Genomic DNA, 15,968 nt, shown 5'->3' with positions numbered 1-15,968 from the left:
TGAAATCTTTTCTTTAAATCTGCATTTTTGAAAAAGTACCAGTAAATAAGCATTGTTTACGAAGCATGTGACAAACACATTTAGATGTTTATTTCATTTTAAACATGGTCACAATGTGGTCAAGTATTACTCTCATGGTGCTGAAGTGTGTTAATATCATCTATAGAATGAACACAACGGTGGTTGTTACCCCTATCACTCGACTCTCAATCAACTTTCATACAGCTTTTGCTCGCTGGCTTTAAAGCTAAGCTAGCTAGCACAAGTATAGCTTGCATCTAAGACTAACCAAACACTAACCATCCCTGCTCTCTCTCCACCAATAGGAAACTGGTTCCAGATGGTGTCAGCCCAGGAGAGTATGACGCGCACATTCACACCCAGTAGCCACACGTACACACGCAAGGAGCGCACGGAGATCAGCAAGATGCGGGGCGGCGAGACGAAGAGGGAGGTGAGGGTCGAAGAGAGCACCCAGACGGGAGGAACAGGAGGAGCCAGTCCATTCAAAGATGTTTTTGGAGAGTTCCTGGGCAGAGAGAGTCTGGCTAGCTTCGCTGGGATACCCGCTACAGTCACACCAGGTGAGAATGAATGAAGAAAAAATACAAATTTACGAACACTCAACGGTTGTACTTGTTTTTCTTTTACTGATTTTACAGATAGCGACAATATTGAGCAAGGTTTTACTTGCAATGATCATAATCGATATATGGTTGTTTCAACTACACTCGTAAAAGAAAACTGATAACAAAAGGTTTCTTCAGCTGTCCCCAGATGAGAACTCTTTTGGGTTCCTTTCTCTGTGAAAAGGGTTTTACATGGATCCCAAAAGTGTTGTATCTGGAACCAAAAAGGGTTCTCCTATGTGGACAGCCGAAGAACCCTTTTTCTCCCAGCCAGTCTGACACCCCCTATCCTTCGCTCCTCCCTCCCCTAGGTGAAACCGCTACCAAGGGTAGTATGATGGCCCAGGTTACCAGCCCTGGGGGTAAAACAGAACAGGCAGAGATCATAGATGGAGGGGACAGCACCTACAGTGTCCGCTTCGTGCCCCAGGAGATGGGGGCCCACACGGTCAATGTGAAGTACAGCGGGCAGCACGTCCCAGGTAGTCCCTTCCAGTTTACAGTGGGACCCCTGGGAGAAGGAGGGTCCCACAAGGTTCGGGCCGGAGGCACTGGGCTGGAGAGAGGAGTGGCAGGAGCACCAAGTAAGTAGTCTGACCTGACCCTCTCTGTTTTTGAAAAAAAAAACACAACTGTTGTATTTGTCCTTTCCTTTACACTAACTAGCACTGATTTTGCATACAGCACATATATTTTTTAAGAATGTTTTACTTTCAATACGTGATTTTTTTGCCTACTTTAGTTGAACCAGGTTAATCCCATCTCTCTCTCCCTCCCTCCCCGTAGCTGAATTTAGTATCTGGACGCGGGAGGCCGGTGCAGGCGGTCTGTCCATCGCTGTAGAGGGGCCCAGTAAGGCTGAGATCTCCTTTGAAGACAGGAAGGATGGATCCTGTAGGGTGGTCTACATTGTACAGGATCCAGGTGAGATAGGGTAGAAAAACCCCATCCAGCTCCAAGGACCAAAAATTGAATAAAGTATTTGGACAGTGAAACTTTTTTTGAGAGGGGGGCTCTGTACACCAGCACTTTCATTTATACTATGAGAGTGAGGTTAATTTGAGGGTATTTTCATCTATATCGGGGGAACTGTTTAGAAATTACAGCACTTTTGATAGTCCCCTCATTTTTGGAAACCTAAAGTATTTGAACAAATTCACTTATACAGTATGTGTATTCAGGATTATCCGTAATCATGGTAGCATCCACATTAATGTAGAACTGTTCTGAAACATATTCTATTCTTATTTACAATTAAAATGACACAATACATTATTTACCATTTATTTCTCTTGGGAACAAAATAATCTGAAACGCAACCAAAACGAACTGCCAATGCATCCAACAAATGTGTAGAGTCACAAGCTTGATGGAGTCATTGCGTGCTAGGAATTTGTGACCAAATACTAAGCTTTTGACTACACATATAAGTAAACTTGTCTAAAATATTTTGGTTCCCTAAAATAGGGGGAACATGTACAAAAAGTGCTGTAATTTCTAAATGGTTCACCCACATTGTAGCATTTAAAATCCAAAGAAGCTACATAGCACTAAGAAGCTACATAGCACTAAGATGCTACATAGCAGTAGGCTAGGCAGTAGTTGGTCTAAAAAGCTACATAGCAGTTGTCCCCAGTTAGAGGGATGAGGACACAGTAAGAAACAAACACACTGACTACAAGGCATCAGTCTTTCCCACAGTTTATCAAAGAAACAGATAAGCTCTCATATTCAGCAGAGACAATGACAGCTATTGATCTGATCATACTAAACTGAGATCTTTTTATGTAATTTACGCCATGTTTTTCTCCTTTCCTACTGCTAGATTTCAATCAACTGATCACTGTTATTTGTCTCTAACTCCCTGGTTCCGCTGTGTGTCCTCAGGTGACTATGAAGTGTCAATCAAGTTCAACAACGAGCACATCCCCGACAGCCCCTTTGTTGTTCCCATAGCAACGCTGTCTGATGAGGCATGCCGACTCACTGTCACCAGCCTGCAGGTAGGCACACACACACACGCACGCACGCACGCACGCACGCACGCACGCACGCACACACACACACACACACACACACACACACACACACACACACACACACACACACACACACACACACACACACACACACACACACACACACACACACACACACACACACACACACACACACACACACACACACACACACACACACACACACACACACACACACACACAATCACATATTTAAGTATTGTATTAGAACACTCCTCACAAGACCATAATTTAGCATAACAATAGTCGCTTGTTGGTCAGGCTTTGTTTGTCCTTGGAATTGTAACTGGAGGCGTGGGCTACAGCAGAAACCAAGGCTATTTGAATGTGTTGTTGTTTAATGGTGAGTGAGAGGGATGTAAGGGTCTTACTCATGGCTATCAGTACTGCTCATCACCCCCCACTAGAAAACCCATTTAACACCTTCTCCCTCTTACACACACTCAGCCCGGGAATCTCTCGACTTACCTCCTTATTGTAGTTTCATAAACAAGATGAGTCACAGTTAAAAACACACATTCTACACACACAAGGCAAGCTTACAGAGCTTTACCAGGCCCTGACCCTGTTTTTCCTTCCTCCTCCCCTCAGGAGAAGGACCTAAAGGTGAACCAGGAAGCGTTGTTCGCTGTACAGTGTAACGGGGCAAGGGGCGTGGTTGATGCTAAGGTCCATACCCCCTCCGGCTCAGCAGAGGAGTGCTACATCACAGACCTGGACAGTGGTGAGATATAAGGATAGGTTTGGTGTTAAACCTCACAGTTATATGGTTCCTTACTCTGAAAGTAGTCCATGGGCCTGGAGAGACTGTAATTCGAGGTTCGGATTTCTGTACACACTATTCCTAACTTCAGCCAAATTAAATGGGAGAGATGGGGACAAATGTGTTACTTAATGTTGAACAAAACATTAACTTTATAACATTATATTTATTTATATCTAATCACTCATATTCCCCAGACAAGAACGCCATCCGCTTCATTCCCCGTGAGAATGGCGTGCACTCCATCGACGTCAAGTTCAATGGCAGCCACATCCCTGGAAGTCCGTTCAACGTGAGGGTGGGGGAGGCCGGACAGGCTGGAGACCCAGGCATGGTGACAGTTTATGGGCCTGGACTGGATGGAGGGTCCACAGGTACATACACTACTCTATATCTTCTTCTTATCTTCTTACTCCCGCTGTACACAGACCCTCTGCTACTGACAACACATGTAGGAGAGGTTTGTCATCAATGATTAATACACATACAGTATATTAATCATTGGTTGTAATCTGGTTGCAGTGACATCATTTCAACCAGTTTTGCCTATTGTGATTAGGGCTGTTGCGGTGACCGTATTACTGCCACACAGGCGTTCACGAGTCATGAAGAAGGCAGTCAAATTCCACATGACCGTTTAGTCACGGTATTTAGGCTTTTCCTGGTCATTAGTAGCCTACCAAAGTGCTAACTGCCTGGTACTCTATTGTCCCTCTAATCACTCTGACATCAATTCAAATGTATTCAAAAATCTAATCAAACACTTCATGAAAGCCCATGAGCTCATGTTGCGCAACATTTCTGTAGGCTATGCAATTGTGCGAGAAAAAGAGTATGGTGTTCTTTGGATGCAACTCAGCATTCTTTGTCCTCCAAACACAACGAGTAGAGGTTTTACCAAAAAGTTATATTTTGGTTTCATCTGACCATATGACATTCTCCCAATCTTCTTCTGGATCATCCAAATGCTCTCTAGCAAACTTCAGACGGGCCTGGACATGTACTGGCTTAAGCAAGGGGACACGTCTGGTACTGCAGGATTTGAGTCCCTGGCGGCGTAGTGTGTTACTGATGGTAGGCTTTGTTACTTTGGTCCCAGCTCTGTGCAGGTCATTCACTAGGTCATTCACGGGGGGGCCGTGTGGTTCTGGGATTTTTGCTCACCGTTCTTGTGATCATTTTGACCCCACGGGGTGAGATCTTGCGTGGAGCCCCAGATCGAGGGAGATTATCAGTGGTCTAGTATGTCTTCCATTTCCTAATAATTGCTCCCACAGTTGATTTCTTCAAACCAAGCTGCTTACCTATTGCAGATTCAGTCTTCCCAGCCTGGTGCAGATCTACAATTTTGTTTCTGGTGTCCTTTGACAGCTCTTTGATTTTGGCCATAGTGGAGTTTGGAGTGTGACTGTTTTAGGTTGTGGACAGGTGTCTTTTATATTGATAACAAGTTCAAACAGGTGCCATTAATACAGGTAACGAGTGGAGGACAGAGGAGCCTCTTAAAGAAGAAGTTACAGGACTGTGAGAGCCAGAAATCTTGCTTGTTTGTAGGTGACCAAATACTTATTTTCCACCATAATTTGCAAATAAATTCATAAAAAATCCTATAATGTGATTTTCAGGATTTATTTTCTCATTTTGTCTGTCATAGTTGAAGTGTACCTATGATGAAAATCACAGGCGTCTCTCATCTTTTTAAGTGGGAGAACTTGCACAATTGGTGGCTGACTAAATACTTTTTTGCACCACTGTGTGTATATATATACACACACACATTGAGAGATTAGATATTTTTCAGGTAATTTGCACCTTCCCACATGCCACAGCAGACACTGCCAGTACTCAATTAAAGTAACTACCGTGGGTCTCTCTACTCTGGAACACTCTCTACTCTGGAACACATACATCTAGAGTGTATTGTCAAAAACCTCTCAAACATCACGCCTGCTCCCGCTCACCCTCTCGCGCCAGGCTGCCCATCATTATGCACACCTGTCACCATCATTACACGTCAGTGGAGTCACCTGGACTCCTTCAAATCTCATTTGGAGAAAATATTGTTTCTATTTTATTTAGCTTTGTTCAATTGTATTCTTGTCACGCCTTGGTCATTGTATTTTGTGTTTTCGTTATATATTTGGTCAGGCCAGGGTGTGACAGGGGTTTATGTTATTGTATTTCGTATTGGGGTTTGGAGTATTTGGGATCGCGGCTGATTAGGGGTGTTGTATAGGCTTGGCTGCCTGAGGCGGTTCTCAATCAGCAGTCAGGTGATTCTCGTTGCCTCTGATTGGGAACCGTATTTAGGTAGCCTGAGTTTCGCTTTGTCTTTCGTGGGTGATTGTTCCTGTCTCTGTGTAGTGTTCACCAGATAGGCTGTAATAAGTTTCACGTTCCGTTTGTTGTTTTTTGTATTTATAAGTTATTTCATGTATCGTCGTTTTCATTCATTAAAGACATGAGTAACCACCACGCTGCATTTCGGTCCTCTCTTTCAACAAACGAAGAACGCCGTTACAGAATCACCCACCACACTCGGACCGAGCAGCATGTTAACAGGCAGCAGCGAAAGGAGGACGTTATGGACAGCAATGGCATGGAGTATACGACGTGGGAAGAAATCGACAGGTGGGCGGCCGACCCAGAGAGAGTGCAGGAGCCCGCATGGGATTCGCTAGAGCAGTGCGAAGAAGGCTATAGGCGAATGGAGTTGGAGAAAAGAAAAGAAAGACACGGCGGCGCAGAGCGAAGCCTGAAAAGCAGCCCCAAAAATGTATTGGGGGGGGGCTCAGAGGGAGAGTGGCTGAGTCAGGAGATAGACCTGAGCCAACTCTCCCTGTTTATCGTGAAGAGCCAAGGAGGAGACCAGAACCAGAGCCGGTGTTGGAGGTGAGCGAAACAGAGACTGTGAAGGAGTTAATGGGGAAATTGGAGGAGAGAGAAATGAGGGAGTTGCTGTGTTGGTGCTTTTTGCATAGAATTCGCCCGACGGAAAGTGTTGGGGATTTGATGGCACCTGAGTTAGCGCTCCATACTCGTCCTGAGGTGCGTGTTAGTCGGCTGGTGAAGTTAGTGCCAGCCTCACGCACCAGGCCTCCTGTGCACATCCCTAGCCTTGCACGTCCTGTGCCAACACTGCTCTCAAGATCTCCAGTACGCCTTCACGGTCTAGCCCATCCACTCCAGTCCTCCGGTAGCAGCTCCCCGCACCAGGCTTCCTGTGCGTGTCCTCGATCCAGTACCACCAGTTCCAGCACCACGCATCAGGCCTACAGTGCGCCTCGCCTCTCCTGCGCTGCCGGAGTCTCTCGCCTGTCCAGCGCAGCCAGCGCTTTTCTCCTCTCCTGCGCTGCCGGAGTCTCCCGCCTGTTTAGCGCAGCTAGAGCCTTTCTCCTCTACAGCGCTTGCCGGAGTCTCCCGCCTGTTTAGCGCAGACAGAGCTGCCAGCCTGCAGGGAGCAGCCAGAGCTGTCAGTCTGCATGGAGCAGCTGGAGCTGCCTGCCAGCCTGCATGGAGAAGCCAGAGCTGCCAGCCTGCATGGAGCAGCCTGAGCTGCCAGCCTGCATGGAGCAGCCTGAGCTGTCAGTCTGCATGGAGCAGCCTGAGATGTCAGTCTGCATGGAGCAGCCTGAGCTGTCAGTCTGCATGGATCAGCCAGAGCTGTCAGTCTGCATGGAGCAGCCAGAGCTGTCAGTCTGCATGGAGCAGCCAGAGCTGTCAGTCTGCATGGAGCAGCCAGAGCTGTCAGTCTGCATGGAGCTGCCAGTCTGCAAGGAGCTGCCAGTCTGCAGGATGCTGTCAGCCTGCATGGAGCAGTCAGAGCTGTCAGTCTGCATGAAGCAGCCAGAGCTGCCAGTCTGCAAGGAGCTGTCAGCCTGCATGGAGCAGTCAGAGCTGTCAGTCTGCATAGAGCAGCTAGATCCGCCAGTCAGCCATGATCTTCTAGATCTGCCAGTCAACCAGATTCTTCCAGATCAGCCTGTCAACCAGAATCTTCCAGATCCGCCAGCCAGCCAGGATCTACCGGAGCCTACTACCTACCTGAGCTTGATCTCAGTACTGGGCTTCCTCTCAGTACTGGGCTTCCTCTCAGTACTGGGCTTCCTCTCAGTACTGGGCTTCCCCTCTGTTCCGGGCTGCCCCTCAGTTCCGGGCTGCCCCTCAGTCCCGAGCTGCCCCTCAGTCCCGAGCTGCCCCTCAGTCCCGAGCTGCCCCTCAGTCCCGAGCTGCCCCTCAGTCCCGAGCTGCCCCTCAGTCCCGAGCTGCCCCTCAGTCTCGAGCTGCCCCTCAGTCCCGAGCTGTCCCTCAGTCCCGAGATGCCCCTCAGTCACGAGCTGCTCCTCAGTTCTGTGGGGTGCTGGGTGAGAACTATTAGGCCATGGTCGGCGGCGAGGGTGGATTATCCCAGGACGCGAAGGGGAGGAACTAGGACATTAATGAAGTGGGGTCCACGTCCCGAGCCGGAGCCGCCACCATGGACAGACGGCCACCCGGACCCTCCCTATGGTTTTGAGGTGCGTCCGGGAGTCCGCACCTTGGGGGGGGGGGGGTTCTGTCACGCCTTGGTCATTGTATTTTGTGTTTTCGTTATATATTTGGTCAGGCCAGGGTGTGACAGGGGTTTATGTTATTGTATTTCGTATTGGGGTTTGGAGTATTTGGGATCGCGGCTGATTAGGGGTGTTGTATAGGCTTGGCTGCCTGAGGCGGTTCTCAATCAGCAGTCAGGTGATTCTCGTTGCCTCTGATTGGGAACCGTATTTAGGTAGCCTGAGTTTCACTTTGTCTTTCGTGGGTGATTGTTCCTGTCTCTGTGTAGTGTTCACCAGATAGGCTGTAATAAGTTTCACGTTCCGTTTGTTGTTTTTTGTATTTATAAGTTATTTCATGTATTGTCATTTTCATTCATTAAAGACATGAGTAACCACCACGCTGCATTTCGGTCCTCTCTTTCAACAAACGAAGAACGCCGTTACAATTCTTCATACTATAAAATAATGCCTTGGAATTCTAAGTAAATATTGTCGTCTAAATGAACTAGTGTAGCCCACAGCCATTTGGCATAGCCAGATCAGGACCTAACATAAGGACAACTCAGAGTATGCTATTCTGTTCTTCTGAAATAGACTACATTTTCTTCATATCATGCTTCTTTAGACCTGTCTAAAATAAATCATGGATTTATTGAGAAGGTGTAGGCTATATTACATCGATTTATTAGACTTTTCTAAATGTATATGTTCCAAAGGTCTGCATCAGTGGCTTGTATAGGGTATGTGTGGAAGCCAGGAGATGCTAAATGTGTTTACGTTAATTAACGGTCAATTACCATTAGACCGACAGTTATTTGCTTGACAATCACGGCTGACGAAATTTGTGACCGCCACAGCCCTAGTTGTGATGCTGTCTGAAAATGATGCATTATGAATGCTAGCTCTCCTCACCATGTAGTCTTTCTCTCTCCCTCTAGGTGTAGCCTCAGAGTTTGTAGTGAACACCTGTAACGCGGGGTCGGGTGCCCTGTCCGTGACTATCGACGGTCCCTCTAAGGTGAAGATGGACTGTTCCGATTGCCTTGATGGCTACAAGGTCATCTACACACCCATGGCCCCCGGCAACTATCTCATCACCATCAAATATGGAGGACCCAACCATATAGTGGGCAGCCCATTCAAAGCCAAAGTCACAGGTGTGTGTTCGGTGTGTGACATGTGTGTGCAGCATGACTGGCAGATCTTGATGAAAAGGATGTTGAGGTTTTCGGTATAAAACGAGAAATTGAATAGTCACTGACGTCAGTGCTGAAGACTGAGTGCATCCTCTGAAGCACCGGCAAAATGTAGAAAGTAAGGCTCGATGCTGTATGTTGTTGTGAAGTTACAAAGAATCCCCCTGAGTATGAGGAATCTATGTTGTATGAATATGTTGAGATGGGGAAAACAGTAGCCTACAGGTTAACAGTGTTGTTCTAAGTAGCCACCCACCCTCTCATAAGAAACCCCCATTCATGGTGCTCTTGTCTGTTCTGAGGAGGGGAGGTGTTAGATCATGTAATGTCTGGTTTGAGTTGTTACTGCAGCTCTTTTGTAACATTGTAACCTCCCTCAGGTACCCGTCTGTCTGGTGGTCACAGCCTTCACGAGACGTCCTCGGTCCTGGTACAGACGATTACTAAGACGTCCAAGGTAGCAGGAGCGTACAGTACCTCGTCCTCCTCAAAACTGACCTCTGACGCCAGCAAGGTGGTGTGTCGAGGCGGCGGGCTCACCAAGGCTCTGGTCGGACAGAAGAATGTATTCAATGTGGACTGCAGCAAAGCAGGTGAGAAGAACAGACTCGAGGAATATGTAACACCCACACCAATATGTAACACACACATACACACACTCCTCTAGTACCATTCCTAACCATCCCCTCTTCCAGGTACAAACATGTTACTGGTGGGAGTGCACGGTCCCAGGACGCCCTGTGAAAAGGTGTACGTTAAACACATGGGCAACCGCCTGTACAACGTCACCTACACTGTCAAAGACAAGGACAACTACACCATTATCGTCAAGTGGGGGGATGACAGTGTTACTGGCAGCCCGTTTAAAGTAGCTGTACCCTGAAAGAACTCTGTTCTCCAACCCTTGAAATCTCACCCCTGACCCCCATTTCACCGCCACCCTGCTCCGCTGCACGACTGTAGAACGAACCTCCTCTCCCAATGTGCACAAAAAACATGCAAAGATGTTTCTCTCCCTATAAGTAAAAAATAAGATTTCAACCTTTATTTAAAAATGATTAACTCTAACTGTTACTGTTTAGAGAAAAGTTGTCTGTGACTAATGACTATCATTGTGAAGCAGAATTCACCAAGCGTTGGATTGTTCACCCACTAATAGGGAACTTGAGCTGAGTTTAGACCGTCGTGAGACAGGTTAGTTTTACCCTACTGATGATGTGTTGTTGCAATAGTAATTCTTTCCAGAGTTAGAAAGAGGGCACTCCTATATTTTGCCATTAATTGTTTCTGTAACTGCATGGGCAGTGCGCCATCTATCAATCTCTATGTGTACTGTAGACGTGTTCCAATTTATGTTGTTCAAAGTATTTTGATTGGTCCCAAGACCCTGTTCGACCAATAGAAAGGGATTGTTGTGTAGCAAAGGATGGCTTAATGTGTGAATGTTATAAACTGAAGATAATTTGCTATCAAACAGTATTAAATATCATATGGTTTGTATGCTTAAATAAAGAGAAACATATCTTTTTGTTATATTAACCTATATTTTTTGGTAAACTTTGCAGATATATATGCCTTGACAAAACACAAGTGGGTTTATTTAGTGATTTTGACTGAATATGAGTGTCATTATGAACATGCCGTGGGGCTTTTCTAGGATTTCTAAACATTTTAGGCTTAGCCCAGCATATATCTGGTAGATTTCGATAGACAACACTCTAAAGTTTCCAAAACTGTTAAAATAATGTCTGTGGGGGGATCACGTGACCCTTGGACGAGATGGCCGCATGAACTAAGAGCTCCGCACAAGTAGTTTCCAATTCCTAATCTTACCTCCACTCAAGTTCAAACTCATTTAGCTTTAGTAAGAAAAAGTCATGGCGGCTACAAAAGGCGACACTACAGGTGACATTTTTACCCGGACTCGAGTATTAGCGACGGAAAAAGCCTCCAAGAAGAAGCTAGCTTCAGAAAAAACTAGCGCCATTAGCCAGGAGCAAGAGAACCCGCTCCCCCACGAGGCACAACGAATGCCAACCTCGCACTCTGTCGAAGACATCCTTTCTGAGTTGAGATCCCAACGTACAGAACTAAACACTAAATTAGATGCCATTAACTCTCAGCTCAGTGCGATAGGGGGCAAGGTGACAATCCTGGAAAACGCTTTGCCTGACATCAACAACAAGATAACCATAAACGCGGGGCGCCTGGACGAGGCAGAGGGGCGAATCCTATCCATGGAAAACTTATTGACAGATGCCATGGAAACAATAGCATATGGACAGAGGACCTGGAAAACAGGGGGCGAAGGAATAATTGTGTTCTATTCAATCTGGGCGAAAAAGAAGAGGGAAACATGCCACTGATCCGCTACCTGCAAGACAAACTTCCCGAGTGGCTCCACATGTCCACCGACAGGCCCATAGAGAGAGAGAGCTCACCGAGCACTGAGGCCCCCACCAGCAGCCAGACAACCACCGCGCCCAATCACCATACATTTCCTGAGATTCACCGACAAGGAACGAGTCCTACAGGCGGCGAAAAACAACACCATCACAGTGGGAAACGCCAAACTCGCTTTACACCAGGACCTGTCAGCTGGAATACGCCGAAAGCGCCGAGAATTTGACGAAGTGAAGAAATACTCCATTGACCGAGGCATCTTCAGGGGATTCAAATACCCAAACGAGCTCAGGATTCTTCACCAAGGAGCCTTGCGACACTTCAAAACTCCCGAAGAGGCTAAACGTTTTTTGAAAGACAATCCTGGCCAATGAGAAACAGACCAATGACTAAATGCGATTAATGCCATTACTAAAGGAGGTAAGACGACATATAGCCGATATCCAGAGACCCACCCCCTAAAGGTCATTATAGCCGTCCAATTTATATTTATTTTCCTTTAACTGAGAGGGATGGGCTGTATAGCCTAACCTAGGCCTACTAATGTTTCAGCCTACTTTTATTTCACAGTTTTTTTGTTGTTGTTGCTATTATTACTTGGGGTTCCCTATGTCCCTTGGGGGAGGTATATGTAGGCTTGGCTATTGATTTTATTTTTCTCCCATCTTTTACTGTGGTCTGGACGAGGACAACTGTGTTATTTACTCAATGCGGGGTGGAGAGGATGAGGCATTTCTTTGGTGGGGAGAGGGAGACGTTGTGCGTTGCTAACTGTTCCCGGTTTTTGTTTTATTCGGAACACAGAATTGAGACTGAGCGGGGGGATGTGGATGTGTCGAGTTGTTTGGGAACTCGGCTGGGGTGTTCAGAGATTATTATTTTATGTACACCATTTATTTTCCTTTTATGTGAACGCAGCTGTAATTACTATCCACTTTTACCCAGCGATGACTTGCACTAAAGTTCGATTACTGCTCGATGACGATGACTAGTACCTTAAATCTATTGACATGGAACTGCCATGATCTAGGGCATGCAATAAAACGAAAAAAGATACTATGTGCTCTAAAAAAGGAAAAAGCAGACATCGCGCTATTACAAGAGACACACCTCTGTGATGCTGAACATGCCAAACTCCGCAGAGCTTGGGTGGGACAGGTGTATTTCTCATCTTTCAAATCAAACAGTAGAGGCACAGCCATACTTATCCATAAAAATGTTCCATTCATAATTGACAAAAACATATCTGATCCGGAGGGGAGATTTATTTTGATAACTGGGTCACTATATGGTCAACCAATTACTATATTAAACATATACGCCCCTAACCCAGATACTCCTGCCTTCATGTCAAAAATTATAACCCTGTTCAATGAGCATTGTGTCTCCTTTGGCGTGGTGGCCGGAGATTTTAATTGTACCCTTAACCCAACCCTAGACAAATCATCTCAAGTCCCCACCACAAATCCTAGATTTGCAAAGATGTTGAACTCTCTTACTAAAGAGATGGGACTGATAGATATCTGGAGAGAGACTAATAGCTCATCTATGGACTATACATACTACTCTAATGTCCATAACACCTACTCCCGTATAGATTACATTTTTATCCCAAAGAGTTTCATAAATTCAGCCACTTGTACAATCGGACCCATAGCACTTTCAGATCACGCCTTTGTCCACCTCTGCTTTGACCTCTGCAAAAACATCCTGAGGTCAAAGAGCTGGAAATTCAACACCTCCATGCTATCAAATGAAGCGTTCCATACATTGGTAACTACATGGATAGACAACTACACACAAGACAATAAAGATTCTCCTGTTTCTCCGGCCACAATGTGGGACGCTGCTAAAGCCACACTAAGAGGTCATCTAATTGCATATGCTTCCTCTAAGAAAAAAGCTATGGAAGCACACAGGCTAGATCTTGAGAGGGAGCTGGAATGCTGTGAAAAAATACATAAACAATCCCTAGACAGCACCTCCTGGAGTCATCTTAAAGCAGCCAAAGCCAAACTGAATTTGGACTACACTCGGGAGATAAAAAAAAGTTTTCTTTACTAAACAGAAATACCATGAGTATAGCAATAGGCCCAGTAGATTGCTTGCTTACCAATTAAAAAAGGAGCAGTCAGAGCGTACAATCATGGCAATCCGAACAGCAGAGGATGAGGTCACATATGATCAATTTAACTTTTCATGATTTTTACTGCAAACTATATACCTCTGAGAGAAAACACACGGAGGCAGAACTCCACTCTTTCCTAGAGGGAATCTCGCTACCTAAACTATCAGAGACCGACCAAGAAGATCTCAACTCCCCCTTCACTCCTGAGGAGATCCTGGAGGTAATTACCTCCATGCCACCTAATAAGTCCCCAGGCCCAGATGGATTTCCCAGAGAGTTCTACAAAGCTTTTTGGCCCCAGCTCAGCCCTATCTTCATGCCAATGCTGGAGGATTTTTGCAAAAACTGAGTTCTCCCAGACTCAATGCACACAGCTCGCATTACAGTGTTGCTAAAAAAGGACAAGGACCCCCTATCCTGCTCGTCCTTCCGGCCCATAAGCTTGTTGGATTTTGACTATAAAATAATTACCAAATTGCTCGCCAAAAGACTAAACACTCTTCTTCCCAAAATAATAAAAGCGGACCAAACTGGATTTATTAGAGACAGATACTCTTCTGATAACATTCGCCGTCTTTTTGATATTATTGATCAAGTAAACGCACAGAAGACCCCTGTCCTGCTGGCTTCACTGGATGCTGAGAAGGCGTTTGACAGGATGGAGTGGAGCTTTCTGTTTTCAGTCTTAGAAAAGTTCAATATGAGCCCAAATTTTATTAAATGGATCAAATCACTATACTCTCATCCAAATGCCATGGTGACTACTAATGGACTGAACTCTGACAGATTCCCTCTGGAACGGGGCACAAGACAAGGGTGCTCGCTATCCCCGCTGCTCTACTTGTTGGGGGCGGAGCCTCTGGCAGAGCTGATAAGGAGCAATCCAAGTATTATGGGTGTTTCTGGAGGCGGCCTGCAGCACAAGATTTCGCTTTACGTGGATGATGTCTTGCTCTACATATCCAACCCTGAGAAATCCGGCCCTCTCATTTTAGACACAATTACTCAGTATGGCAAGTTTTCAGGTTATAAGATCAATTTGAACAAATCCACTGTCTTCCCTCTCAATATTACACTCACCAGCTCTATGAAGACACTTTGTCCTTTCCAATGGAAAACACAGGGGTTTCAATACCTCGGGATCTTCATAACACCAGATCTGAATAGCCTTTTTAAGGAAAATTATCTTCCACTCCTGGACCGAATCAAGAACGATCTCCAAACCTGGATCTCCCTCCCAATTTGCTTAGTAGGAAGAATTAATGTAATCCGTATGAACGTCCTCCCTAGACTGAACTACTTATTTCAGATGCTCCCATGCTATCTCCCAGTTTCCTTCTTCAAAACAACTAACCAAAGCATCACCAAATTTATATGGGGCAATAAAAAACATAGGATCAAGTTTTCCACTCTATCGAAACCTGAATCTAAGGGTGGTCTTGCCCTTCCCTCCCTTCAATTGTACTACTGGTCTGCCCAAATCCGCAACATGCTAACATGGATCACAAACAGACAAGAGTCAACGTGGATTCAGATAGAAGCCCAATCCTGTTGGGCTTCCCAACCTTAATTGCCCTTAAGCTCAATTATATTCATTAATAACTTTAGTGAAGTGGGCAACATAGCCAAAACCTTTGTGATTTACAGCACCCTACTAGCGTGGAGGGACTGTAAGAAATACCTGGGCATTTCCTCCCAAATATGTTCTCACTCGCCTATAGTAGGCAACCCAGACTTGCCAAAAAGCCCTGAGGGATGCCAACTTTAATCTTTGGCATACTCTAGGAATCAGGACCTTTTCAGACCTATTTCATCAGAAAACCACTACACCGAAATCCTTTCAAGAGCTCTGCAGTGAATTCGATGTGCCAAGATCCCATTTTTTTTTTAATATCTTCAAATTAGACATGTAATTTCCTCATTTACCTCCAAGAGGAGGTTTAGAACTCAGTTGAATGAAGTTGAAACCCTTCTTGTCACAGCACAATCCATTAAAGGCAAAATATCTTACATCTATAGACTCCTTTCTGAGAAAGGAAGCTCCTCCTTTACTCCTTTGAAAATAATCTGGGAAAAGGACCTTGGTCTGACTATCAGTGATGAGTTATGGGCGGAGGTTTGCGACAGGGTATACTGTCTATGTACAGATTCTGGCAATCAAATACGTTGGTTGATTGAAAAACAAGAAAACGTAATAAAACTTTAAATTGAAAAAAAAATAATGTCTGTGAGTATATCAGAACTGATTTGGCAGGCGAAAACCTGAGAAAAATCC

At 45.5% G+C, this 15,968-nt stretch overlaps 1 protein-coding gene across 1 annotated transcript in view; it reads left to right on the top strand.

The window, feature by feature from the left end:
- Positions 1–10,188, top strand: part of LOC109888738 (filamin-C) — a 58,987-nt gene extending 48,799 nt beyond the window's left edge. The window contains exons 34-42 of the mRNA XM_020479909.2: positions 327–584; positions 941–1,213; positions 1,416–1,553; positions 2,517–2,632; positions 3,260–3,392; positions 3,629–3,805; positions 8,905–9,123; positions 9,543–9,755; positions 9,858–10,188. Of these exons, the coding sequence (XP_020335498.1) occupies positions 327–584; positions 941–1,213; positions 1,416–1,553; positions 2,517–2,632; positions 3,260–3,392; positions 3,629–3,805; positions 8,905–9,123; positions 9,543–9,755; positions 9,858–10,045 (1,715 nt within the window). The 3' untranslated portion in view covers positions 10,046–10,188. The remainder of the gene's footprint in view (positions 1–326; positions 585–940; positions 1,214–1,415; positions 1,554–2,516; positions 2,633–3,259; positions 3,393–3,628; positions 3,806–8,904; positions 9,124–9,542; positions 9,756–9,857) is intronic.
- Positions 10,189–15,968: the final 5,780 nt, after the last annotated feature.

Source organism: Oncorhynchus kisutch, linkage group LG4 (assembly GCF_002021735.2).
Source record: "Oncorhynchus kisutch isolate 150728-3 linkage group LG4, Okis_V2, whole genome shotgun sequence".
NCBI lineage: Eukaryota > Metazoa > Chordata > Actinopteri > Salmoniformes > Salmonidae > Oncorhynchus > Oncorhynchus kisutch.
This window is presented reverse-complemented; position numbering and strand designations above follow the sequence as displayed.